Source organism: Bos indicus, chromosome 16, assembly GCF_029378745.1.
Source record: "Bos indicus isolate NIAB-ARS_2022 breed Sahiwal x Tharparkar chromosome 16, NIAB-ARS_B.indTharparkar_mat_pri_1.0, whole genome shotgun sequence".
Lineage (NCBI taxonomy): Eukaryota > Metazoa > Chordata > Mammalia > Artiodactyla > Bovidae > Bos > Bos indicus.
The window spans coordinates 52,575,446-52,603,413 of record NC_091775.1 but is presented as its reverse complement, the minus strand read 5'-3'; the positions used below and the strand labels follow the sequence as shown (position 1 = coordinate 52,603,413).

Sequence of the window (27,968 nt, the reverse complement as noted above, 5' to 3'; positions counted from 1 at the left end):
TTCCTGGGTTTCCGTTGCAGGAAGCCAGGCACCTGCCGAAGTGACACAGACACCAGAGCTGGCGCTGGAGTCCCTTGTCCGGGACTCTTCTCTCCCCCCGGGAGCAGCAGCAGAGGTGGGAAAGAGGTGCTGGGCAGCTGGTAAGTGGCAGCAGCTGGACTCCACGTTCCCCTTGGACCTACCCTCTTCCAAGCCAGTCTTAGCTCAGAGCAGGTGTGGGAAGGCTTAGATCCTGCTTGGAGTCAGTGAGACCCTAGGCCCCACGTCAACCCTTCGGTGCCTCACTGTCCCACCTGGAGGTGTGGTGGGTGCTTAGGGGAGGTATCATGGAGGTGGGGGGGGCAGCAACATTTTTATTTGCTTTAAATAAGCTTCTAAGTCACAATGCACTTTAAAAGGGAGTTCTATGGCTAAAAGTGTCTGAAAACCTCTGGATCAAACCTTCTTCCTTAAGGTCCTTCCCATGGCTTGCATCCAGTGGTTTTTTCCTTCCTCATGGGGAAGGTATAGAGATCTTGCTCCAAGGGGTGCTTGCAAAGGGAGGTAACCTTGTCAAGCAGGGGAATAACCCTGACCATGGGCTCAGGCGGCCTTGAGTGTAAGTCTCCCTCTGCTGAAAAGAGAGGGAGTCACCTGTCTTTGAAGGGTGGCAGTCTCGCCAGCTGCTGGGACCTGCAGGGTGGTGTGTGTACCCAGGGGCACCCGCTGCTGTGGGTTGGAATCCAGCTCCGCCATTTGCCTCTTGTGTCGGCTTTGAGCCTCTCTGTGCCTCAGTTTCCTCATCTGTGAAGCAGGAATAATCAGCCTTTTCCCATAGGGCTCTCTCGGGAATTAAATGGAAAGGTCTGCAGGCCAAGCATCAGATAAGAAGCCCCTATAAACAGCAGCTACAGTTACTACTGTTGTTATTATAGGACTGGCTGTGAAGATGGAAAGAAAAAAGCGATGCAGTGGGGGATGGGAGAGGTGACCAAACACGAGTGAGGGATTTAGGGAGGCAGGGTGGGGGAGGAAGAGAAGCACAGGACAGGGTGTTCAGCGCCCCCCACCCCAGCCCCCAGAAGCATGACCCCCCAAGAACAACCCCAGAGCCCTCCGGCCAGCAGCATGACTACAGCTTTGGGCCCACAGAGGAGAGCCAGACCCTGCCTGGCCTCCCTGCAGATGGCGCCGGGTCCAGCACTCCTCTGGCCTCCGCTACTGTGGCTTTAATCAAAAGAACAATCTGTTTGCCTCTGAATCAGACCCAGATTCCTTTTCCCAGCAATGTTCCCTGGGCCTCCAGGGACTCAGGCGGCCCATCCAGGCTCCATCTCCTGCCCCAGAGCCCAGGCTGGGCTTCTCCCTCCCCATTCCACTTTTGGGGGACGGGGGAGCAGGAGGCTGAAGCAGTGGAGGGGTCAGATACCGGGCCCAGCGTGGCAAACCGGGTGACCTGATTGCCAGCGAGGCCCTGTCTACCAGGCTTCCCGGAGGACCCTGTCCCCCCAGGACTCTGGGACCCACGTGCAGAAGGCCTTAGGGTCCAGACAGGTCATTAGCCCCATTTTAGAGGCGAAGAAACTGAGGCTCAAGAAGGTGGAATGACTGCCACAGGATTAGTGAGTGTCCGGGGACTCCAGGTCCCACCTGACCCTTAAGACTTTGGGAGATCCCAGGCCAAACTGGTGGGGCCACCACCCCAGGTGACCTCGGGGAGGGGGTTGGGGGAGGACCACTCTGGGTTCACAAAGGACGAGGAGAGTGGGCACCCGAGGAGGCCGCCCACCCTCCAGGCCTGGGCCAAGGGGAAGGGAAGAGGGGTCGAGGGAACAAAGGGAGAGGGGAGGGGGCGGCGCGGGGCGCGGCCGGGCAGGTTGGGGGGCAGGTAGGGGCCGCTTCCGCCCGGCGGCAATCCCGGGCCCCCTCCCCCAAGCTTCACCTTTTATGGTAAGGCGGCCGGGGCGGCGGGGCGGAGGGAGCCGAGGGGGCGGGGAGGGCGGAGGGGGCGGGAGGCGCCGCGCCGCTCCGGGCTCTGCTCGATCGGGTGACCGACCGGACCCGCCGGGGGCGCGGGCGGCTCAGGTAAGCGGAGCGGGGTGGGGTGGGGGTCCCGTCCTGCCGTCCGCGCCCCCGGCTACACACAGGTGACAGCGCGGGCAGCCCCTGGCCGGAGCGCAACCCTGCTCCCCGACCCGGACCTCAGCTCTGGCGCTCCCAGGGGGGCCCGCGGGACTGGGGGCCGGGGGTGCGGGTCTCTGTTCCCCGAGCGGAGGGAGGGCAGGTCTGGAGGTAGCGCGCGTGTCCCTGCCCCGGAGCGGCACGCGGAGAGAAGGGATGGAAGCAGGGCGGAAGCTCCCGCACAAAGAGGACAGCGTCCCGCACATGGATCGAATTAAAGTCCCCGGCGGCGCCCCACCGTGACCCGGCCCGCCGCCCCGCCTGGGTGCTTGCGGGAGGGCGCCGGGTTTCCGAAGGTCCTGGAAGCTCCGGGCCCCTTTCTCCAGCCGGGGTTAGGCGAGGGGCAGGAGGGGCCGCGGAACTGCCCCTCTCTGGGCCTCATATCCTCTCGGGGGAGGGGGGGTGCTGGGAAGGGGTGGGACTGAGCTATCCCCAGGGTGTGTGCCTGGGGCACCCTGGCCTGAGTCCTCCTCCAGCCCAGATTCTGAGGACCCCAAGGAGAGACTGGGCAGAGCCCAGATCCCTGTTCTTCACATTGATGGAAGCCAAGTCCTGGTCTTCTCAGGCCCCCCAGGGGTTCCGCCTCTCCCATGAGGTACTGAAATACCATCCGGCTTTCTCTTGGCACCTACCCAGTACCAAGATCTTGAGCACCCCCTCTCCTTTTATGCGCTCAGCCACCCTTCCAGAAAGACCTCATTATTTCCACTCTTTGAAATAACAGAGGCCCAGAGAGGTTCAGTGACCTGCTTAGGGTGGCCCAGCAGGAAAGAGGTGGGGTTGGGGAACTCAGCCCTGTGGGCCTCCTCCACTTCCCTGGGGTGGGAGAGAGGGAGAGGCCCTTCTGTCCCAGGCTGCAAGGCCGGGAGAGGGGGCTCAGTTTCACTCCCACTGCCTGCAATTTAACTCCCAACCAAGCCTAGGCTGCTTTCTCGGAGTCCTGAAGAGCACAGCTTAGAGGTGGTCCCACAGGGTTTGAGAGGAGTAGGACCAGGGACAGAGTGCATAGTGGGGGACTACCCCCATCCTTGGAGGCCCTCTGGGTCAGCCAGCCCTCCCCTGCCCTGAGCTGCAGCCTAAAGCTGGGCTGGGTGGCTGGCTGGATCTCAACCTCCTTCCTTCCTCTTAACAGGAAATGACTTTCCTTCCCTTTGTTTCCACTTTCTCCGCTTACCCAACTGGATCTCACTTTGGTCCTCTGGGAGAGGAAGGGTGGTGGCCAAGGGTCCCCCAGGCTGGGCTGGCTGGGAGGCCGCCCCACAGGGAGCTTCCTCATACACCTCCGCTCCAGGGTGACCTGGGGGGCATTGGGACCCAAGGGGAGCCTTGGCTCCCTTTCCTGCTTGGGTCTGACTGACAGGGCTTTGAAAATCCCTAGCTCGGCCCCTTCCCCTGGGGCCTGAAGTCCCTGTTGGAAGCACAGGGAAGGGATAGGCCGGGGTGGGGGTGGGGGGGGGTTGCTGCCCAGCTGTGAACATCTGGTTTCAGTGCTGGGACGTTTGTCCTGGTCTTTGTCTGAGAAGCCAGCAGATTTGACTTCCCGGAGGGGTGTGTTGGGGTGGAGTGGGGTTCAGGGCAGGGTGGGAGGGAGGCAGAGAAGGCACCCTCTGCAGCCTCTGGGAATGAGCCCAGAGTTTACTGGCCATCTGATAATTGGTCTGGATTGAGCCATTCTGTGTAAGAACAGGCCTGGAGATTTTTGCCTCCCCACCCTGACCCACCCTGAATCATCCAGGGGGAAAAAATGTGACCTCTCAGGCCCAAGGATACCCCGTGGACTTCCAGGTTAGATCCTGCTCTGTTAGAATTCCAGGTCTCCAATCTCTTGACTGGGGCGTCACCTGGCCTCATCTATACAGTGGGGGCAGGACTTCCCTGGTGGTCCAGGGCTAAAACTCCATCCTTTCAATGCAGGGGCCCGCGGTTCATCCCACACGCCGTGCAACACACCATGCAGGCCGCAACTAAGACTTACTGCAGCCAAATAAATATTTTAAAAAATGAAGTGGGGGCATAGCAATCTGTGTTAAGAATTAAGTATCTTTTTAATGTATTGTTTTATAATTATTTTCATTATTATTTTGGCTGTGCAGGAAGGGTGCGTGGGATTTTTAGTTCCCTGACCAGGGATTGAAACCACGCCCCCTGCATTGGGAGCATGGAGTCTTAACCACTGGACTGTCAGGGAAGTCCCAAGAATTATGTGACTCAGTAAGCACTGGCTGCAGTGCCTGGCACATGGCAAGCACTTTATCAGTGGGTGCCCTTGTTCTTGTACTTAAACCTTAGATGCACTCTGAAACTTGTTTGCAAAAATAGATACTTGTAATAAAGTATGAAAGCAAAGAGGAGGACAGCCAACAGAAGCATATGTACTTCCAAACATCACTTACAAAACAGGAAGCAAGAGAGAAGTACTTTACAAGAACTTTAGAAGTTTGATTCCTATATTGGTTTCTTTTTCAGAACAGATATTTTATTATCAGAATGAGCTCCACGTTTTAATCAAAGATAAATCAATTTAAAGGGAATTTAGGAGCATATATTATTACTATTCTCCATCAGTCTACAGGAGTCCACAGTGGCCTGTGGAGGGAGGCCTTTGAATGGCCACTTAGGCTCTAGGTCATTGGGGTCCCTGTGGGCCGGCCTTTGGGGCTGAGTCAGGGTGGCCCATATGGAGAATAAGAGAGAAAAAGGGCAATTCCTTCCCTGGGCACAAGCCCTGGGTGCCAGTAAGAACTCTGGGGCTGAGTGTGGACAACTTGCCCCACCCCATGACCCTACCTCATCCCTGGCCCCCGAGCCTACTCTTGGCAGGAGCCACCTGAGAGAAGGAAAGTGCGCTGTCCCTGGTCCGGTTGCTGCCCTGCTCCCAGATCCATGTTTTGATGTCTCCTGTGAGCTGGACTTGGGTCATGCAAAGACCACAGACGCAGTTGAAAGCATATGAGGTCACTTCTAGGGAGCAGGCAGACATGATAATGGTGAGCCAGTGTGGCCTGTGATGGGCTGTCATTGCCCTGTGGCGTAGACAACTACCCTCGAGTAGGAAATCAGGGGAGGCTTCAGGGAGGAGGTGATGTTTGCGCTGGGCTTCTAAGGAAAAACTGGAATTTACCCTGCACTGGGCAGGAAAGACAGATGGTAGGAACATGCCAGCGCAAGTAAGGGAGAAAAATGGTCCAGGAAGGGTGCATGGTCCAAGGTGATCAAAAATAGGTGGAGGCCAGGGGGATTTGGACTTTATTTTGAAGGTAGTAGGGAGCCATGGAAGGCTTTTGAGTAGAGAAGAAACAGACTGATGCTCTGGAAAGATCACTCCCGAGGCAGGATTGGAGATCCTTGAGGCACTCACCCCTGTGCCTGAATCAGGGCATGACTTTGGAGATGAGAGCAGGAGAGATTCTGGCCACAGGATCAAGACTTGATTGGATGTGGAGGCTGATGGCCAAGCACAGGATGCTGGTTTGTGAGCTGGGCCGGGAGAGGGCAGCAGAGCCAGGTGGCCAAGAGCATGGGCTCTGGGCTCAGATCCCAAGTTCCCTGCTGCATGACGCTGAAGGAATGACTTCTACTTCTTCCTCTGGGCTTCCTTATCTGTAAGACGGGGATGGTAACAGTGCTTCTCCCACTCCAGCCGTGGGAGGTGTGTGAGTTAATGGGCGGAAAGTGCTTAGGGCAGGGCTGGCACAGGATAGGCCTTGGTAAACAGTGGCTCTGATGGTTCACCTGTCCCCTTTGCCTCCTGGAATCCAGTGCTGATCTTCTAACCGTTGATTCACCCTGTCTCCCTCCCATAGTGGAGCTGGCCTGAACACTGGGGACCTCAGCCTTCCTAGGAAAATCCAGATCCCAGGTGAGGAAGGTAGTTTGGGGTGCGGCCCTGGGCTGGGCCTGGCAGTCAGTAGTGCCGAGGGTGGGGAGCTGGAGGAGCGGCCCCTCCCTCATGCTCCTTGGAGGAGGGAAATTAATCATTGGTGAGGTGAGCAGGGTAGGGCTGCCCTTTGTTCCACCAGGTGTGCAGGTTGGGGGACGGGCAGTCAGGACTGCTGCGGCCCCCTCTGTGGCCAGGTCACCTGGTGGGCCCCTGCCCTTCCCTGGGGGACATCTGCCGCCCCTTTTATGGCTGGGTGGGGTGCTGGCACCGTGGGGTGGCTGCCCCTGTCTTGTTGGGAGAGGGAGGCTCCCTGCCCTGGGGGTGGGTGGTGTCCAGGTGGAGCGCCCCTGCCCATTCCACGACTGCCATGAACGCTGTCCAAGCCTGAGCCCCACTCTGTCCCCAGCCCCACCAGAAGCTGAAACAATGGCCTCCAAGCCTGAGAAGAGGGTCGCCTCGTCTGTCTTTATCACCCTGGTGCCCCCACGTCGAGATGAGGCTGTGGTTGAGGAGGTGAGGCGAGCAGCTTGTGAGGCCTGGCCTGGCCGCCCCTGGGAATCTGCCCCCACGAAGGCACCCGGGGCTGGCTCGGTGGGAAAGCTCCGCTCCTGGATGCCCCCTGGCAGGGCTGCAGCCCCAGGGCCAGCTGTTCGACCTCAGCTCTCCAATGGAGGTAAGAGGGTGAGGGCGCTGGACGAGGGAGGCTGGCTCAGAGGCAGCACTGAAATGCGGAGGAAAGGGCAGGCTCTCGGGTCATTTGTTGAGCACCTACTGTGTTCCAGGCCGACTCTGGAATCCACCTGCCTGGGTTTGAATCCTGACTCCTTTACTTGTTGGCTGTGTGACTTTGGCAGGCCACTTTACCTCTCTGTTCCTCAGTTTCTCAATCTGTAAAATGGAAATAATGATAGTAACCACCTCAAAGGGTCCTCGTTGAGGATTAGATAAGTTAACACATATGGAAAGTGTTGCTCCCAGGATCTGCCGTGTGAATACCTATTGTTTATTATTCAGAGCCAGACACTGGGGATAAAACTTATATATATCCTAGTGGGGGAAACATAGTAAAAACATAAAATATCATGTCAGAAAGACACAAAGACTATTTCAGAATTAAACACAGTAAAGAGTTGCGGAGGTGCAACTTTTTATGGGTTAATCAGGATGGCTTCTCCAAGAAGGTAACATCTCAGCTCAGTTAAGACTTAAAGGACACTATAGAGCTAGAAGGGAAATGGGAACAGTTAGTGCAAAGACCCTGAGGCAGGGATGAATTTGGTAAGTTGAAGGAGCTGAGAGGTAGTTTTGTTCTCTGTTGAGCTCTACATTCACTTGCTGTGTGATCTTAGGCAAGCTGTTTCCTTCTTTAAACTTAGTTTCTTCCTCTGGAGGATGGAAATTTGGTCATGTACGTGATGTGAAGGGGCTTCCCTGGTGGCTCAGTGGTAAAGAATCTGCCTGCAAATGCAGGAGACATGGGTTCGATCCCTGGTCTGGGAAGATCCCCTAGAGAAGGAAATGTCAACCTTACTCCAGTATTCTTCCCTGGGATATCCCATGGACAGAGGAGCCTGGCAGGCTACAGTCCATGGGATCACAAAGAGTCTGACAAGACTTAACAACTGAACAACAAGAGCAAATGTGATGTGAAATCTCAGCTATCGGAGAGTAGCAAGGAGGGATGATGGCACCGGGGCCTGAGGCAGCTGCTCGTCTAAAGGGCGCCAGCTGGAAACAAGGAGGCACTGAGATGCTCAGTGCTGGAGTCCTCAGGTGCCTAGTCAGGTTCCTGCTGTTCCAGAGTGAGGCTAAGGAAGCCTTGTGCATCCATCACCATGAAAACCACCTTAAGACCAGAAAGTGAAAAAGTGAAAGTGTTAGTTGCCCAGTCGTGACTGACTCTTTGCAACCCCATGAGTTGTAGCCCACCAGGCTCCTCTGTCCATGGAATTTTCCAGGCAAGAATACTAGAGTAGGTATCCATTCCCTTCTCTAGGGGATCTTCCTGACCCAGGGTTCAAACCTGGATCTCCCGCGTTGCAGGTGGATTCTTTACCGTCTGGTCACCAGGGAAGCCCCAGAGACCAAAAGCAAATGTCGGTTATAGGAAGCCAGACACAGGAGGGAGAAGGGACCACGCATGGACATTCATATAACGCGCTTCTTCAGTATAACACAGCCTCCTAGACTGGTCTTTCCTTCCTAACGACACATGCCAAGAACATCCTCCTGCTACTTCTCGTTTTTCCTTGCGGCCATACCTCGCAGCTCGGGGCATCTTAGTTCCCCAACCAGGGATGGAATCAAAGCCCTGGCAGTGAACGCCCTGAGTCCTAACCACTGGATCACCAGGGAAGCCTTGTAGAGAAGAACCTGGACCATGATGACCAAGATTCACACCTCAGGACATTGACCCGATGGAAAAAAAATTATGTTCCTTCTGGGTAGGAGAGGGGGAGCCTAGGAAATCGAGTTTAGATGCCAAAATGCCAAACCTTCTGGGATGTCTTCATGACTTATTGGAATTATAGACAGAAGATCCTGGGAGTGTGGTTGTAAAACCTGACAGGCCTTCCTCAGTGGGGGATAGACGTACAGTGGCCGGTTAGCCATGTTGCTGGCCAACTTGGCAATCTCGGGGCTCAGCCCTGCTTGGAGTAAGAAGTTCTAAGTGAGCAGAGGTCATAAGCCTGACCACAAAACACAGAGGTGGGCTCTGGGGGCCTACCTTCTGCTTAAAGCCAGATCTACAGCAGGCCGTCATCTGACACCTGACCTATGCTTGTCCCCTCAGGAATGAATGAATGAATGAATGAAAGTCACTCAGTCATGTCTGACTTTTTGCCACCCCATAAACTATACAGTCCATGGAATTCTCCAGGCCAGAATATTGGAGTGGGTAGCCTTTCCCTTCTGCAGAGTATCTTCCCAACTCAGAGATCAAACCCAGGTCTCCCACATTGCAGGTGAATTCTTTACCTGCCAGCCACAAGGGAAGCCCTGTCCCCTCAGGAACCCACCAGCATTTCTTGAACCCTTTCATCCTGGCAGAAGTCTCCCCTCTCCCTCTTGAATTCCTGCCCTGGCTGGGACCTGCCCACCCTTCACATCCAAATGTCGAGAACCTCAGGCATTTGGGAGAGGCCTCAGTGCTTCTGCTCTCTCTCAGTGACCTGGTTCTTGACTCAGTCAGCTCACATAGCACAGATTCGCACACTTTAGCAGCCTCAGCATCTCCTGGGGGCTTGTTCCAACCCAGCCAGCTGAGCCCCACCCTGGGCCTTCCTGATTCAGCAAGTCTGCGGTGGGGCCCAAGAATTTGCATTCCTTACCTGTTTCCTGGTAACTGATACTCTGGCCCGGGGACCACACTTGGAGAATGAGTATCTGGTCCGCAGGTAGGACTTACAGATGAGTAGTTCTCAAAGTGTGGCCTTTGAACCTGCAGCATCGGCATCACCTGGGAAATGTAAATTCTAGTGTAAATTCAGTGTCATTTCAAAAATGTCAATTCCCAAAGCTGACTCCAAACCTGCTGAATCGGAAGCGCTGGGGTGGGGCCCATCCTTTGACTTTTGGAAAAGCCTCTAGGTGATTCTGGGGCCGACTCAGAGGTCTAGAACAAGCTTTCCACCTGTACAGCCCTGGAGAGAACAGAGAGGGCTTATCTTTGTCGAACTGGTGGGAAACCTGAAGCCAGAGAGGTGCCTCAGTGAACACCCAGGAAATGGGACCAGAGCCCAGGCCTTCAGGCAGCCGGGCTTAAACCCCTTCTGTCTGCTCTCCCTGGGTGTTTAGGGCGGTCTGACCTCGCTGGAGCCTGGCCGACCTCATATGCCCTTGATAGGAGGTGGGCAGAGTGCCTCCGTGCTCTTTCTGCCAGGGCACTATTAACAGCACTCACCCTGAGTGTGGCAGTGGACACGGTCCTGCGCTGTGCTTTCTCTCCTGACCCCTCCAGTTGGAGTTCCAGGAGGAGTCCTAGGAGGAGTCCTAGGGAGTGGGCAGGCCCTTGTCAGGACAACCTGGAGGGGAGGAGGTTACACTATCATGAGTGTAAGAGTCAGACCCAATTTAGTAATTAAACAACAAGGAAAACAGTACAAGGAGCCCCTGTATATCCCACATCTGGTTTCAGCAATTACTGACATTTGGCCACATTTGTTTCATCTGTTCCCTTTTTTTTTTTTTCTCTTGTGAAGTATTTAAAGGAAATGGCCAGTAATCAAGTCATTTCAGCCCCACATACGGTAAGAATGGTTGTTTTCTTACATAACCTCAAGTCCAAATAATATATAAAAAAATCAACAGGAATGCCTAGGATTATCTAATAGTCTATCCGTAATTGACATGCTTTCCCTTGTCTGCAAAATGAGGGGAATTAAATGAGATGATTAATCCTTTGAATCGGAACCCGAGTGAGATCCATAGCAGTGCTGGCCAATAAAATACCATGCGAGTCACAAATGGAAACCTTATGTAATTGAAATTTTTCTAGTATCCATCCATGTGGAAAAAAGTAAAATGATATTACTTTTATCAATGAGATATTTTACATTCTTTTTTTTAGTACTAAGCACATCTCAATAGCCATATGTGGCTGGTGGCTTCTGTACTGGACAGCACAGATCTATACATTATATAAATCTCTTAATTCTAGGGACGCCCCCTCTCTTGATCTCTCCATGCCCTTAATTTCTTGCAGAAACAGTCCATTTCTGTAGAATGTCCTGTTTGCTGACTGGTTCTTTTGGGTCCCTGGGTGGTCTCATCCAACTTGTCCCTCTGTTCCCCCTCACTTTTTTTTTTGGCCACACCATGCTGCACGCAGGATCTTAGCTCCCCAAGCAGGGATCGAACCTGTGTCCCCTGCAGTGGAATCACGGAGCCCTAGCCACTGGCCCTCCAGGGAATTCCCTTGGCTTTTTTTTTTTTTTTGTAAGGCATTTCATCAATGCCGGCCATCCCTTCTGATATGTAACACAAGTCAGAAGACGTCTGATGTCTGCTGGGGTTATCGGTGGGTTCGGGTGGTGATGGTGATAGTTGAGCAGCTCCTCTGGAAAGTTCCCTGCTGACTGTCGTCCCCTTGATACTTTCAACACCTGATAGTAATTACCTGAATCTGTTATGTAACTGGGTGGTGGTTCCCAACCTTGAGTGGCGTCAGTGTCACTTGGAGGACTTCCAAAACACCCATGACCAGGCGCTGCCCCAGAGCGTCTGATTCTGCAGCTCTGTGGTGGGCTGAGAAGTTGTGCTTCTAACAAGGTCCCAGGTGATGCCGCTGCTGCCGGTCCAGGAGTGACACCTTGAGAATCACTGTCTTAGGGGCTGGTTTTGCTTACATTTGAACAAGGCCCTTCTCATGGGGTTTCCAGTGCTCTGGCACCCCGCTGGGGGAGGCTTGTTATAGAAGGCTTTGGCAGCCACTGTTTTCTGAGCCTGGGCCACATGCCAAGCCCTTACCTGCATCATTTTACTTAATCCTCATGAACCACCCTAAGCGATTGAGACCCATGTTCCAGTTGAGCAAACTGAGGCTCAGAGAGATGGTTTCTTGCTTAAGGACACCCAGCACGTCAGTGGTGGTGTCAGAGCTGGAACCCAGATCTGGGCGACACTGGACCTGAGCCCTCAGCCACCATGCTGCCCAGCCTCCTGGGTTAGTGTCACCTGTTCTGCGCACCTGCAGAGACTCTGGCCAACCCACCTGCTCCCTCTGGTTGCAGGGTGTTCGCTTCCTCCTCCGCCCCTGGACGTTGACGATGCACTTCCAGACCTGGACCTCCTCCCACCTCCGCCTCCGCCCCCTCCAGCGGACCTGCCCCCTCCTGACGAAGAGCCCCACTCCGCGATGGGGGCATCACTCATTTCAGACTTAGAGCAGTTGCACCTGCCCCCTCCCCCACCGCCGCCACAGGTACTGCCGACGCCTGGTACCTGATGGAGCTCCACGGGTCAAAGGAGGGAGGGTTGGGGGGTGGGGGCTTTCAAGATTTTAAGCTTGGAGGTTGTTAGGTCCCTTCTCCTACTCGAGGGCAGCCCCTCTAAAAAGCTCTTTCAGGCCGGTAAAAGTTGGATGTGTTTCTCAAGATCCCTGGAGAAGGGATGCCACACCCTGTCCACTTCAGTACTTCCATCAGCTCTGAGGAGGACATTCCCCTGCATCTAATCTAAATCCTTCATCCTGCAGAGGAAACCCATCTCTAACCCTCTGCCCTTGACAGGGGCATTGTAGACATAGGAGGGTTCCAGGCCGAGGGGAACCATGACTCTAGGAGATTCCTTAGAAGCAGAAAGAAATACCATTGACTGGGTAAAGGAACCCAGAGGAAGGAGTTGGGAGACCTGGCCTCAGTTTATGCCTCTTCACCAGGGGGTTCATGAGGGGGGCTTTCCTGGTGGCTCAGCAGTGAAGATTCTGCCTGCTGATGCGGGAGATCCTTGGTCCAGGAGGATCCCACATGCCACAGGACAGCTAAGCCCTTGCACCACAACTACTGAGCCTGTGCTCTGGAGCCACAGCTATTGAGGCCCCAGAGCCTGGGCTCCTCTGCAGCAGGAGGGGCTACCACAGTGAGAGGCCCACTCCCTGCAACTAGAGAGTAGCCCCCGTTCCCTGCAACTAGAGAAAAGCCCAAACAGCAACAAGGACCAGGCACAGCTAACAGTAGAAACTATCAAAGCAGAGGGGGGCTAATTGTGCCTGGTGCCACCAGATGAGGGGCAGAACTGTGTGGTGTCCCTGTTGGATGACTCTTCTCCCCTCTGTCCCCACAGGCCCTGGTGGAGGGGCCTCCACTGCAGCCTCGGCCCAGTCATCTCAAGCCCGCAGAGGAGGAGCTGCCGCCCCCTCCCGAAGAGCCTGTCAGCTTCCCTGAGAGAGAGGCCTCCACAGGTATGACCGGAAGGAGTCTGTGTGGCCCGCTGGGCCCTCGTGGGGCCAGCATGGACTTGCGGGAGCAGCTGGGGGAACAGGGGCCAACTCACAGTACAGTAATGGGCCTTATAGTTGTGAGGCAACTTTATTTTTACTGCCTTAACCTTTTTTTCCTTTAAAACTAAAATCCATTGAAAACTTGCCGTGATGGCAAAAATGCCTGGAATTTTTTCACTGTTTTAAGGTTTTGAACACATAGCACCCTTACATAGTACAAAATAAAAAGCACAAGGAACTTCTCTGGTGGTCCAGTGGCTAAGACTCTGCATTCCCAATGCAGGGAGCTCAGGTTCGATCTCTGGTCAAGGAACTTGATCCCACATGCTGGAACTAAGAGTTCGAAAGCTGCAACTAAAGATCTTGCATGCCACGTCTAAGACCCTGCATGGCCAAATAAATACAGAGACAAATTTTTAAAGAATAAATAAAAATAAAAAGCACAGAAAGGCACATTCCAGATAGACAGTCTGTTAATATCTGGTGCACATCCTTTCAGAGGTGTCTTATGCATATGCAAGCAGATGCAAATATATCCTTCCTCACAAATAGGAACGAGCTCTGTGCTGTTCTGCACTTTACTTTCTTTTCTTCATTCAGTCTTAGAACTCATTCGCATCAGAACATAAGGAGTTTTCTTGTTCTTTTTCACAGCTGCATAGTATTCCTTAGCTGGGCCTGACTACATGCATTTAACTGGTTGCCTGTGGACAGGTGCTCAGGTGGTCATGCTGAGTGAATTGCCTTGCACCTAATCATTTTGCCCGTGTGCAAGTTCTTGAGATAAATTCCTAGAAGAGGAGGCACTGTGATATTTTTGCCAAGTTGTCCTTCTTGGTCATCCCCATCTACATTCCCACCAATGGTGTCAGAGTGCCCATCTGCTCACAGCTTCTCCAGCACTGTCTGTTACTCATTTACTAAATGGCTATTAAGTGCCTACCATGTACCAAGGCCTCCTCTAGTCCCAGGTTATGAAGTAATTCTTCTCTGACTTCTTCCTGTGTTCTTACGGTTTCCCTTTTCACATTTGAATCTTTGCTACATTTTGAATTAGCTGGGTGTAAGCTGTTACTATGGAGCTGTCTGTCTTGTGTTGATTTTTTTGCAGATGGCAACTCATTTGTCCTAACACTACCTGTCTGAATTTTAGCTTTTTCTCCTTTTTTGGCCACACTGTGTGGCATGTGAGATCTTAGTTTCCCCACCAGGGATTGAACCCAAGGCCCCAGCATTTGAAGCACAGTCTTAACCACTGTACCTCCAGGGAAGCACCTTGATTTTAGCCTTTTAAAGGCCACTCACCTTCCTTCTTAATGTCCCTCATGATCCTCCCCATGAGCTGAGGCTGTGCTTACAGCCTCTGGGGGTTTGAGGAAGAAACCTGGCACTCTAGCTAGGTCCTGGGTGGTGACTGGGTACAGTTCTCCCAGGCTGGGCGGATCACAGCCTGTTTCCTCTACCCTAGACATCTGTGCCTTCTGCCACAAGACTGTGTCCCCCCGAGAGCTGGCCGTAGAGGCCATGAAGAGGCAGTACCATGCCCAGTGCTTCACGTGCCGTGTCTGCCGCCGCCAGCTGGCCGGGCAGAGCTTCTACCAGAAGGATGGGCGGCCCCTCTGTGAACCCTGCTACCAGGTAAGCCCAGCACCGTTTCCCAGGTGCCAGCACTGAGCACCTCCTTTCCCAGAATGATCTGAGGAGGTAGGCGCTAGTGACTCATTTTACAGATGAGGAAGCTGAGGCTCGGAGCGGAACTCAGCCAAGGTGTGTGCATTTCCCATGGCTGCTCTAACAAATGACCACAAACTTGGTGGCTTCAAACAATATACACTTAATTCTCTTATGATTCTGGAGGTCCAAGGTCCAAAATCAGTTTCACTGAGTTAGAATCAGTGTTTTCCTCCCTCCGGAGGCTTTAGGGGAGAAGTCCATTCTCACCTGTTCCAGCTTCCAAAAGCGGCATTTCTTGGCTCCTTTGTCCTTCTTCAAAGTCAGCAGTGTGGCATCTTGCATCAGTTTCTTTTTTCTCTCTTTCTCTCAGGTCTCCCTCTGCCTTCCTCTTTTAAAGATACTCGTGATGACATTTGGGGCCCACATGGATGACCCAAGCTGACCTCCCCATCCCAAGATCCTTAGCTCAGCCACACCTGCAAAGTCTCTTCCGTTTTCTTTCAACTTTTTGTTTTGTGATCGAGTCGGTTAACAATGCTGTGATGGTTTCAGGTGAACAGGGACTCAGTCACATGTGTTCATGTGTCTGCTCTCTCTCAGACTCCCTGGCCATCCAGGCTGCCACATAAAAGTTGAGCAGAGTTCCCTGTGCTGTACTTGCTGGTTATCCATCTTAAATATAGCAGGTGTCCATCCCAAACTCCCTGACTGTCCCTTCCCCCAGGAACCTTAAGTTCATTCTCTAGGGACTTCCCTGGCAATCCATTTGTTAAAACTCCGAGATTCCAATTCGGGGCATGGGTGTGATCCCTGGTTGGGGAACTAAGATCCCACATACTGTGTGGCATGGCCAAAAACGAAAGTTCATTCTCTAAGCATATGAGTCTCCCCATTCCAAAATCCTTAACTCAGTCACACCCGCAAAGCCTGGTTTGTTTTTTTTTTGGCTGCACTGCACCGCATGGGAGTGCTGAGTCCTTACCACTGGACCACCAGCGAATTCCCTGCAAAGTCTCTGTTGCCGTGCCAGGTAGTCACAGGCTCCAGGGCTTAGAACCTGGGTACCTGTGGGGCATCATTCAGCCTGCCACACTGTCACACTCTGGTCAGTGGTGGAGTTGGTGACCTGCCCCGGCCCTGGCTGGTTCTGGAACCTGCTGTGGTCTTGCCACTCCCTCACCTAGAGCCACGAGGTTCCAGTGTGTGGTGTGATGGGGCATCTCTGGGTACCACGTGTAGCCTGGAAGCGCTAGTTTGGATGCCAAGGTGCTGGAATTGCTAACTCTCTAGTGGCACATGGTGGCGTTTCTCCGTGTGGTATACAGACCTCCCTTAAGCATCCCTGGGGGTGCAGTCAACCTCACCTTGTCCTCAGATTAGTGACGCCTGGCAATCTGCATTTTTAACAAGTCTCTCCAGTGATCCTGATACACACTGAAGTCTGAAAACTACTGATTTGAAGGGTTAGAACATTTGGAGTCGGGACTGTTTAGAAAACTCCGAATGACCTGATCCTAGGCAGTGAGGTGCTACGGGAGGAGAGAGGAGCCAGGCCGTGCCACCCTAACCCTCTGACTCCATCAGTGTGACTCCTCTGATGTGCTTATGCCCTTCCCCAGCTTGGATCCAGGCAGGGGTGGAGCAGTGGCGGGGAGAAGGGATGAGGGTGGGGTTTTAGCTGAGAGCAGCCAGGAGGGCCTTCAGCAGCCAGTAGAGGGGGAAGCAGGAAATGCTGGCCCCACCTGGGACATCTGTCCAGAGGAAATCAGGTTAAGGTGAACAGGCTCACAGCCAGGAAGGGGAAGAGACATGCAGGAGAAGAGGTAGGTGAGTTAGCGGGATGCGCTCTGCTGTCTCAGTAATACCTACCCTGTCCTCTCTTCTTCCTCTCTCTGTCATCCCGCCTCACTCCAGAAGGGATTTGAGGCAGCTTGTAAGAATGCACATATAGAGACTTCCCTGGTGGTCCAATGGCCCAGACTCCATGCTTCCAGTGCAGGAGGCCCAGGTTTGATCCCTGGTTGGGGAACTAGATCCCAGATGCTGCAGTCATGACCCAGTGCAGCCAAATAAATAAATACTTTAAAAAAAAGAATGCACATAATAACTGTAATCAATAATAATGTTATACACTTAAAATTTTATTAAGAGGGTAGATTTCATATTAGGTGTTCTTACCACAATAACACAAAAAAATTTTTAAGGACACATATAATACTATGAGAGGGCTTCCCAGGTGGCGCTAGTGGTAAAGTACCCACCTCCTAATGCAGGAGACATAAGAAGGTTAGATCCCTGGATTGGGACGATCCCCTGGAGGAGGGCATGGCAACCCACTCCAGTATTCTTGCCTGGAGAATCCCATGGCCAGAGGAGCCTGGTGGGCTACATACAGTCCTTAGGGTCACAAAGAATCGGACACAACTGAAGCAACTTGACATGCACACATAATACCATGAGATATCAAATAAATTGATAAAACAGAGGAAATCAAAGTAGAAAGTGAGATGAGATCCAAGGAAAGTTAGTACTCCAAAAATACGTGAAAGACCCTTATCAGATCAGATCAGGTCAGTCGCTCAGTCATGTCCGACTCTTGGCAACCCCATGAATCGCAGCACACCAAGCCTCCCTGTCCATCACCAACTCCCAGAGTTCACTCAGACTCATATCCATCGAGTCAGTGATACCATCCAGCCATCTCATCCTCTGTCGTCCCCTTCTCCTCCTGCCCCCAATCCCTCCCAGCATCAGAGTCTTTTCCAGTGAGTCAACTCTTCGCATGAGGTGGCCAAAGTACTGGAGTTTCAGCTTTAGCATCATTCCTTCCAAAGAAATCCTAGGGCTGATCTCCTTCAGAATGGACTGGGTGGATCTCCTTGCAGTCCAAGGGACTCTCAAGAGTCTTCTCCAATACCACAGTTCAAAGCATCAATTCTTCGGCGCTCAGCCTTCTTCACAGTCCAACTCTCACATCCATACATGACCACAGGAAAAACCATAGCCTTGACTAGACAGACCTTTGTTGGCAAAGTAATGTCTCTGCTTTTGAATATGCTATCTAGGTTGGTCATAACTTTCCTTCCAAGGAGTAAGCGTCTTTTAATTTCATGACTGCAGTCACCATCTGCAGTGATTTTGGAGCCCAGAAAAATAAAGTCTGACACTGTTTCCACTGTTTCCCCATCTATTTCCCATGAAGTGGTGGGACCGGATGCCATGATCTTCGTTTTCTGAATGTTGAGCTTTAAGCCAACTTTTTCACTCTCCACTTTCACTTTCATCAAGAGGCTTTTGAGTTCCTCTTCACTTTCTGCCATAAGGGTGGTGTCATCTGCATATCTGAGGTTATTGATATTTCTCCCGGCAATCTTGATTCCAGCTTGTGGTTCTTCCAGTCCAGCGTTTCTCATGATGTACTCTGCATATAAGTTAAATAAACAGAGTGACAATATACAGCCTTGATGAACTCCTTTTCCTATTTGGAACCAGTCTGTTGTTCCATGTCCAGTTCTAACTGTTGCTTCCTGACCTGCATACAAATTTCTCAAGAGGCAGATCCGGTGGTCTGGTATTCCCATCTCTTTCAGAATTTTCCACAGTTGATTGTGATCCACACAGTCAAAGGCTTTGGCATAGTCAATAAAGCAGAAATAGATGTTTTTCTGGAACTCTTGCTTTTTCCATGATCCAGCGGATGTTGGCAATTTGATCTCTGGTTCCTCTGCCTTTTCTAAAACCAGCTTGAACATCAGGAAGTTCACGGTTCACATATTGCTGAAGGCTGGCTTGGAGAATTTTGAGTATTACTTTACTAGCGTGTGAGATGAGTGCAATTGTGTGGTAGTTTGAGCATTCTTTGGCATTGCCTTTCTTTGGGATTGGAATGAAAACACCTTTTCCAGTCCTGTAGCCACTGCTGAGTTTTCCAAATTTGCTGGCATATTGAGTGCAGCACTTTCACAGCATCATCTCTCAGGATTTGGAATAGCTCAACTGGAATTCCGTCACCTCCACTAGCTTTGTTCGTAGTGATGCTTTCTAAGGCCCACTTGACTTCACATTCCAGGACGTCTGGCTCTAGGTGAGTGATCACACCATCGTGATTATCTGGGTCATGAAGATCTTTTTTGTACAGTTCTTCTGTGTATTCTTACCATCTCTTCTTAATATCTTCTGCTTCTGATAGGTCCATACCATTTCTGTCCTTTATCGAGCTCATCTTTGCATGAAATGTTCCTTTGGTATCTCTGATTTTCTTGAAGAGATCCCTAGTCTTTCCCATTCTGTTGTTGTCCTCTATTTCTTTGCATTGATCGCTGAAAAAGGCTTTCTTATCTCTTCTTGATATTCTTTGGAACTCTGCATTTAGATGTTTATATCTTTCCTTTTCTTCTTTGCTTTTCGCTTCTCTTCTTTTCACAGCTATTTGTAAGGCCTCCCCAGACAGCCATTTTGCTTTTTTGCATTTCTTTTCTATGGGAATGGTCTTGATCCCTGTCTCCTGTACAATGTCACAAACCTCATTCCATAGTTCATCATACTCATTCCTAAAAGTGGAGCATGAAATCGGACTGTAAACTTCCAAGTAGCCAAATGGAAAATGGTAAGTTTCAAGATTTATCCATAAGATTAAAAGCATGACAGTCCCTCTGGGAATGCCTTTTACTGATTCTGAAGCTTTAGAGAAATTTTTTGTATGGACCCTCATGGACCCTGGCCTCGAGCATTTCCTAATCACAAAAAAAAGATGCAGTCATAGCTTCATGGCAGGATTTCTCACTGTTAACCATATACAAGGCCAAACTTGATCCCCTCTAAGCAACGTGGAGGTTTAGGGGTAGCAGTTAGGGTTCCGATTGCATGAATGTGAGCACCTCTCCCGTACCTCTGCCTCCTGGGCCCCTGTGGGTAGCTGGTCCAGTGCCCCTGGTGGCTTGGAGGGGGCACACCCATGGGCTGGCTCTGAGGCGGTGGCCTTCTGTCCCAGGACACCCTGGAGAAGTGTGGCAAGTGTGGCGAGGTTGTCCGGGAACACATCATCCGGGCCCTGGGCCAGGCCTTCCACCCCTCCTGCTTCACGTGCGTGACCTGTGCCCGGCGCATCAGGGACGAGAGCTTTGCCCTGGACAGTCAGAATGAGGTGTACTGCCTGGACGACTTCTACAGGTATGAGAGGGGACCGCACACCAGGTGGGGCTCGGAGGACTGCGTGGGGCTCAGGTGGGATGGAGTTGCTGAGCCTGAGTGCTGGAGGCTGGGTCAGAGCTATCCTGCCATCTCTGGGCCTGCAGAATCCACCACTGGCTGTTCCACATACCCTGCGTTTAAGTGACCACCTGCTGGCCGCCAACACTTTTTGTTTTTAATTGGAGTGTCATTGCTTTACAGGTTGTGTTTCTGCTGTAGAACAACGTGAATCAGCTATATGTATACATACATCCCCTCCCTCTAGAGCCTCCCTGCCACCACCCCATCCCACCCCTCGAGGTCGTCACAAAGCGCGGGGCTGAGCTCCCTGTGCTACACACTAGCTTCACCTCTAGCTATCTGTTTTACACATGGTAGTATATATATCGGAGAAGGCAGTGGCACCCCACTCCAGTACTCTTGCCTGGAAAATTCCATGGACGGAGGAGCCTGGTGGGCTGCAGTCCATGGGATCTCAAAGACTCGGACACAACTGAGCGACTTCACTTTCACTTTTCACTTTCATGCATTGGAGAAGGAAATGGCAACCCACTCCAGTGTTCTTGCCTGGAGAATCCCAGGGACGGGGGAGCCTGGTGGGCTGCCATCTATGGGGTTGCACAGAGTCGGACACGACTGAAGCGACTTAGCAGCAGCAGCAGCAGCAGTGTATATATGTCAGTGTTACTCTTTTAATTCATCCCACCCTCTTGTTCCTCCACTGTGTCCACAATTCCGTTCTCTACATCTTTATTCCTGCCCTGCAAACAGGTTCATCTGTACCATTTTTCTAGATTCCGTATATATGTGTTAATATACAATACTTGTTTTTCTCTTTCTGACTCACTTCACTCTGTGTGACAGACTCTAGGTTCATCCACATCACTACAGATGACCCACTTCTCTTCCTGTTCATGTAGCTAACTCTTTGAGCAACTCCACTTGGGTTAGGCCATTTTATCTCAAAACTGTTAGTACAGGCAGGCCCTGTTAAAGGTTCTGTTTTAGCAAATGTGGAAACTGAGGCACGCAGTACATAAGTACAGTAAGTCCCCTACATACGAACCTTCAAGATGCGAACGTGCATCTGATTCCAGCAAGGCCCCAGAACCCGTGCCATCGCTGGCATGGGTGGAAGTGCAGCTTGTGCTCCGTCTCCTGTTGCCGACGATCCTTCAGCTCTCCCACCCCCACCTCTTCTCCCTTCTCCGTTCAGTAACGCTTTTTGCCTCCTCACTTGATGCCGGCTCCGTTCAGTAACGCTTTTTGCCTCTTCACTTGGTGCCGGCTCCTGTACTCTTCTCCCTTCTCCGTTCAGGAACGCTTTTTGCCTCCTCACTTGATGCCGGCTCCGTTCAGTAACGCTTTTTGCCTCTTCACTTGGTGCCGGCTCCTGTACTCTTCTCCCTTCTCCGTTCAGGAACGCTTTTTGCCTCCTCACTTGGTGCCGGCTCCTGTAGGCCAGCTGTTGTACGTACTGCTATACTTCCCAAGGTGCTGTACCACAGATTCAAGAATGTTTTCCCTAGTTTTTGTGTTTGTTTTTAATGTACATTTTTGTGTGAAAGGTATTATAAACCTATTATAATGTAATATTCTATAACTGACTGTGTTAGTTGGATAACTTTGTTGGACTTACGAACTCACTCTCAGAACAGAAATCATTTGTATGTAGGGGACTCACTGTACCTAAGTCTCCCTGATGGTAAGAATGGAGGCTGCGATTCAAACCCCGTCGAACTGACTTCAGGGCCTTGCTGTCAATCCCCAGACCCCAGTGCCTCCCCTCGTAGCTAGCTGTATGGAGCGATGGTGACGCACATGTCCAAGAGGCCTTGTCCATCACTGTCCAAGGGGAGAGACAGAAGCGCCTAGCAGAAAAGGAAAGAAGAGAAAGCAGTGATCCGATACAAGACCAATGAAATGGGTTCACTGGAAACGCACACATGAGATTTCTCTGCTTTCTCAAATTCCAGTGTTCCCCAGTTACTTCCTTCCCTTGGGCTAATTATACCCTGGGAAGCTGGGTCTAATTATGCAGTTCTCTCCATTTGCTCCTGCCAGGAAGAAATAGGCATTTGTGGTTGTAGCTCCAGGTATAGTCACATAGCAACAGATCCAAAATAGCTCTGGGAGGTAAACCAGAGCCAGCCCAGGTTCTGACAGCTAATTTCTGCGGTCGTGGGTGTGAACGCCTCCTGAGCTTGGGTTTCTTTCTCTCTAGGAAGTTCGCCCCGGTGTGCAGCATCTGTGAGAATCCCATCATTCCCCGAGATGGGAAGGATGCCTTCAAAATCGAGTGTATGGGAAGAAACTTCCATGAGAATTGCTACCGGTGTGAGGTGAGTGGACCGGTGCTGGTTTAATTAGCTGTAGCTGGTCCAGTCCAGTCACCACGTGAGCCCTGCTGAGGGCCTGCTGGGTGCCAGGCCCCGGGCTGAGACAGGTCCATGGTTTAATTAGCTGTAGCTGGTCCAGTCCAATCACCACGTGAGCCCTGCTGAGGGCCTGCTGGGTGCCAGGCCCCGGGCTGAGACAGGTCCAGGTGAGGGCTCTGATCTCAAATTGCTCACCATCCAAGACTTCCCTGGCGGTCCCGTGATTAAGACGCTGAGCTTCCAATGCAAGTGGTGCAGGTTCGATCCCTGGTTGGGGAACTAAGACCCCACTTCTACATGGCATGGCCAAAAAAAGAAAATTGTTAGCCCAAGCTATCTAATAGCAGAGACAAATAAGAATGGAAATAACTACAAATCTAGTCTTGGAGTTAATGATAGAAACCAAACTCAACCTGCTTTCTGCAAGAAAGGAGACCTTAACAGGAAGGTTCTTGGTGGTGATGTCATTGATGACATCCAGTGATATAGGGCTTTCTCTCCGTCTCTTGGTTCTGCCTTTATTCGAGTGTTTGCTTCATTTTCTCTCTCTGTGCCCTGGCATTCTCTGTGGGGCAGGAGATACACGGTTGGCTCAGGTTTACATCCTTCCGACTTAGAAACCCCATCCAGTGATCCCTTACAGTCCCAAGACCTCTGATTCACCCAACTTGGATCACATGGGCCATTCTGGATCAATCAGTGGCCAGGGGCTCTTATTGATAATCTCTGGGGCCAGGGAGGCCATTGGGATTGATTGTGTGCATGCTCAGTCACTCAGTCATGTCTAACTCTCTTCAAGTCCATGGATTGTTGCTCACCAGGTTCCATAGAATTTTCCAGACAAGAATACAGAAGTAGGTAGCCATTTCCTCCTCCCAGGGCATCTTCCCAACCCAGGGATCGAACCTGCATCTCCTGTGTCTCCTGCATTGGCAGGAGGATTCTTTACCACTGAGCCAACTGGAAAGCCCCCTGAGCTGCCAGGGAAGCCCTGATACAACCATAGGAAGGACAAAAGGAATGCTGGGCACACATACTACAGATGTCCTTTTAGGGTGCTACAAAAGAGCAAGTATAAATCCGCTTTGGGGCGAAGAAGGCAGCAATTAAGTCAAGTGATCAAGATTGGTACAATCGAAGCACTCTTACTTGATTTGATTTACTAATTTATTTTTGCCTCTGCTGGGTCTTCCTGGCTGCACAGGTTTTCCTCTGGTTGTGGTGCACGGGCTTCTATTGCAGTGGCCTCTCTGGTTGGCTGCTCTAGGGTGTGTGGCCTCCATAGTTTCAGTCCCCCAGCTCTAAAGCACAGGCTCAGTAGTTGTGAATCAGTTGCTCTGAGGCATGTGGGATCTTCCCAGATCAAGGCTCGAACCGATGTCTCCTGCATTGGCAGGCGGATTCTTTACCTCTGAGCCACCAGAGAAGCCCTCAAAGGCACTCGTAGAGGAGGCGGTGCTTAACCTGGGTTTTGCAGGATGAGTAGAAGTTTGCCACAGAGTCCAAGGGGGAAAAGAAGTCCAGAAAGAGGCAAGGGCCTATGAAATCCTACTGTAGCACAAACGGCCTGAAGAATAGGAGGAAGTGGAAGTTTCTAGCTGTGTCTGGAGTGTAGACTGCTGGATATAGAGTGAGGCCAGAGAGAAGAAAAGGGCCCCAGGGGCCAAGCTAAGGAGTCAGCCTCAGGCTGCATGCAGGGAGTGGTGAGGCTGAGGTGGTGAGGCTGGTTAGAAGCTGGTACAGCGGTTCCAGCAAGAAATGCCTGGAGAAACACACAGGCCTCTCACTCAGAAGGATCCTCTGTTTGCTTTGAAGTTCTGCTGTCATTTTTTAAAATTCTTCATTTTTGAATAAGGGACTCTGCGTTTTCGTTTTGCCCCAAACTCTGCAAATTATATAGTCAGTCCTGCCGGGCAGGCTCTAAGAATCCACCCTTATCTCTTCCTGTCTTCCTCATGTCACTGATGTTTTGGTGATGATGACAAAAAGGTATCACCTAAGTGGGGACTCCCAGAGCAAATCTCTCTCTCTTTTTTTTTTTTAATTTTAATTGGCGTATGGTTGCTTTATAGTGCTGTGTTAGTTTCTGGTGTGCAGCATAGTGACTCAGTTATACATATGTATATTCTTTTTCATAGTTTTGCCTAGAAAATTCCATGGATGGAGGAGCCTGGTGGGCTACAGTCCATGGGGTCTCAAAGAGTGGGACACAACTGAGCGACTTCACTTTCACTTTTCACTTTCCATTATGGTTTATCACAGAAAATGAATATAGTTTTCTGTGCTGTGCAGTAGACCATGTTGATCCATCCTATATGAAATAGTTTGTAACAGAGCAAATCTCTTAATTGGCCAGTGAGATTCCAAACATTTATTCACTCACATTTAAGCAGAGGTCTGGAGCCAAGAAGCCATTTTCACTGAGAGTGACCTGAGAGTTTAATCAAGAAGTTGACACACTGCTTCATAATTATGTTGACGTGTTGGTTATAGTTCAAAGTTCGGCTGATAACATATCTTGAAAGAACAGTGGTGAAATTCAGATGCTGTTATCCCTGCCATAGCCCACGTTAGGTCCAGTGGTGACTGGCATTTCATGGGCCTGGATGGTGAGCAAATAAACCCTCCCTGCTTCTCCTTGGTCAGCTTATTGGGAACATTGCCCAGGCTGCTGCAGTGAGTCAGAGTTTGGACTCTAGCAGCTGCATTTCAGAAAGTAAGGCTTCAACCGCAGTGGCCTGAGCAGATGTGGGTCTGTTTCTCTAGGAAGGGAAGTGGGTTTCAAGGTGCCATCCACATTCTTCTCACCATTCCTGACCTTTTTTTTGGCTGCACTGTGCTGCCTATGATCTTAGTTCCTCGACCAGGGATCAGACCCACACCCCCTGCAGTGGAAGCTCAGAATCTTAACCAATGGACTGCCAGGGCATTCCCTGTTCCTGCCTACCTTGTGGTCCATGTTATTTCTTAAAATTGCCAGAAGAATAACAACGCTTTCATACTCAGCTAGTATTTTTCAATATAAAATGCTTTCATACACATCACCTTGAAAAGTAGAAATGTTAGTTGCACAGTCGTGTCGACTCTTTGCGACATCATGGGCTGTAGCCCAGCAGGCTTCTCTGCCATGGAATTTTCCAGGCAAGAATACCGGAGTCGGTAGTCACTCCCTTCTCCAGGGCATCTTCCTAACCCAGGGATCTAATCCTGGTCTCCTGCATTGCAGCAGATTCTTTCTGAGCCACCAGAGAAGCCCCTTATTTAATCCTAATGATGAGCTTTTGATACCGGAGTTAGTGTCTTCATTTAAGAAGAGGAATCTGAGGGTGAACAGAGTGGTTTTTCCCTGTGTTCTGGGCGGGGTCTGACAGCTTTCTGCAACCTGATAGCTCCTTCTCAGGCTCTGTGACTTGGTCATAGTTGAGGTGTTTCCTCATTTGATTCTAATTTAGAAGAGGTCACATGTGCCCCTTTGGGACTTTAGGTTTGGCCCTTGGTGCTCTCAGAATGCCAAACAAGTGGCTGTTAGGAATAGCCCAGATCCTGGCATTAAATAGCCCAGAGTCACCTTGAGAGACTCGAGGTGCAGTTCCAGAGAAAAGACACACAAGGGCGCCCTCCCAGGCTGGCGTAGCTGGATCAGGATGGCTGGGACTCCCGAGTTGTCTCTAAGATCAGCCTTTTTCTGGTCTCATCCTTTCGGCTCTAGGGAACACCAGCCATGCCCTGAGCAGGTCTCTGGACGGTCATCATTCTTGTTATTTCCTGCATTTGCCCAAGTGAGGCCCAGATGAGGTGCGGGCTTGTGGCAAAATGGTAAATTTAGCAAAGTCTAGGCCCTGAATCCCCATCTTCATTCTAAAATCTTTTGGGGATTTAAAAGTTGGAAAAATGAAGGTTTGTACCAGTGTTGAAGCTGTATTAACAGTAGAACAACAAAAAGACCCCTGGACTCTGAGCCTGAAAACCCAGTCCTATCCTAGCTCTGGAACCAGCTGTGACCTGGGGTGGACGCCATCCCTCACTGGACCTCAGAGAGGACTTTTAAGACCCTTTCAGCCCTTTCCATGATCCCCTAGGGGGTTTCTCCACCAAAGGGCCCCCTCTTCTCCCAGTGTCCTGGATTCTCCTCTTGGGTGATTCAGTTAATTTCCTCCATGGATGCTCGCAAGTCCCACCTGCTTGGGCTCCGTGATGCAGGGCTCAGGCATGGGGTCTCAGGCTCCAGGTTGCAGGGCTCAGGCCTGGGTCCATCCACATGTGTCTTGTTCCCGCAGGACTGCAGGGTCCTCCTGTCTGTGGAGCCCACGGACCAGGGCTGCTACCCGCTGAACAACCGTCTCTTCTGCAAGCCGTGCCACGTGAAGCGGAGTGCTGCGGGGTGCTGCTGAGGGCACCCTTGGGCCAGGGGCTGCGGCTGCACACTAGCCCTGCTTGTTGGGGCCCCTTCCTTAACTGTGTCCCTTCCCGACCTGTTCTGGCATGCTTTCCTTCCAAGCCACACACAGGGGCCAGCTTGCAGCTCCGCCCATCACTTCAGCCACTGAGCCCCGGCCTCCTCCCAGCTCAGAGCACCCTTCAGACTCTCAGCTGTTCCTTCTCTCCTCTGGGCACCAGAAGGCTTTCGTACTGTGAACATCATGCCCGGGGTTCCCACCTCCACCGTTCTGGCCCCTCTTGAGCACTGGTCTCGACCTCCATTTCCAGGGGTCAGTTGGGTGAGTCTCCATTGAGCACCCTGTGTCCATAGCAATGATCCATGAGCTCTGAGCATGCTGAGCTATTAGAGTACAACCCCAGAGTCCTTTAAAAAGCACTATTTTTAACATTTGAAGGTTAAATGATGAGAAACATACTTTGGATTTTGGGGGAAGGTGGGGAAATACCTTCCATTGTTCATAAATGTACAAGATAGTGACCCTCCTGGTGGCCTGGACTTGCCACCTCGAGGCCGTGTTGACATGGGGCTCAGGCCCAGGCATGAGCCTGCACAGCAGCGGCAGGAGCAAAGGGTGACACGCTGGCAGCCAAGGACGACGTCAGCAACTCCTCCAGCTGCCTTCTGGCGCCTCCTCCCGTGTGCAACAGTGATTCTGCAGACACAGATTAAGTGCCTATTGCTAGCCAGGGAGCGGAGCACAGGAGCCCTTGGGCGTTCCTCCTGCAGCCTTGATGGGGGCTGTGCTCACACACACACACACACACAGTCCTCCAGGACAGTAACAGGGGTGTCCCCCAACCCCTGCTCGGGCCCTTCAGCCCAGGCTGCCCTGTGACCACTGCCCAATCAAGGCCACACCTCTAAGATTCTTTTCCCTTTTAAGAAAAAATCACTTGTTGCTTTGTAACTCTAAAACATTTTGTAGGGCATGAACACATGAACAAAAGGTGCTTTCCTCCCTGGGGTCGTCTCAATGTACCACGTGCTCTTAGGAGGCTTCTCGGAGCTCCAAGTACCTGGAGGGTTTCTGTGTAGGGCCCCTTAAGGGCTTCGGACCAGAGCAGAGCTTCTTGCCTGAAGCTTAGAGCAGCAAGTCCCAAACTCCAGGCATTCCCATAACTTCCACAATTTTTATCATATGAGGACCTCCTGTTCTCTCACTTCCGTAATATTTTCTTTAACTCAGCATCCTTTTTCTTTTTACTCACTTAACCAATTTAGTCTTATGCTAACTAAGCAATATATCCACACAGCCACATGTTGATGTGCTAGTTATACATGAAAATAAATGCATAACTATTCAAA

At 51.4% G+C, this 27,968-nt stretch overlaps 1 protein-coding gene across 3 annotated transcripts; it reads left to right on the top strand.

Moving 5' to 3' along the window:
• The first annotated feature begins 18 nt into the window (after positions 1 to 18).
• Positions 19 to 27,968, top strand: FBLIM1 (filamin binding LIM protein 1). 3 transcript variants are annotated; one of them, XM_019976609.2, is made up of 9 exons: positions 19 to 140; positions 5,964 to 6,019; positions 6,447 to 6,713; positions 11,773 to 11,963; positions 12,824 to 12,941; positions 14,449 to 14,618; positions 19,645 to 19,823; positions 22,069 to 22,186; positions 26,500 to 27,968. In XM_019976609.2, the coding sequence occupies exons 3-9, from the start codon at positions 6,467 to 6,469 to the stop codon at positions 26,611 to 26,613; spliced, it is 1,137 nt and encodes a 378-aa protein (XP_019832168.2). In that variant the 5' UTR covers positions 19 to 140; positions 5,964 to 6,019; positions 6,447 to 6,466; the 3' UTR covers positions 26,614 to 27,968. The 3 variants fall into 3 exon arrangements, with proteins under 3 accessions (XP_019832168.2, XP_019832169.2, XP_070624548.1); XM_019976610.2 differs by lacking the exon at positions 19 to 140 and adding an exon at positions 1,333 to 1,601; XM_070768447.1 differs by lacking the exon at positions 19 to 140 and adding an exon at positions 1,984 to 2,064.

Bases quoted from the DNA above. Each gene is read 5' to 3' on its own strand.
- FBLIM1 (XM_019976609.2), top strand. From the start codon at position 6,467: ATGGCCTCCAAGCCTGAGAAGAGGGTCGCCTCGTCTGTCTTTATCACC. The intron at 6,714-11,772 runs GTAAGAGGGTGA...CTCTGGTTGCAG, and splicing joins ACCTCAGCTCTCCAATGGAG to GGTGTTCGCTTCCTCCTCCG. The intron at 14,619-19,644 runs GTAAGCCCAGCA...CTTCTGTCCCAG, and splicing joins TCTGTGAACCCTGCTACCAG to GACACCCTGGAGAAGTGTGG.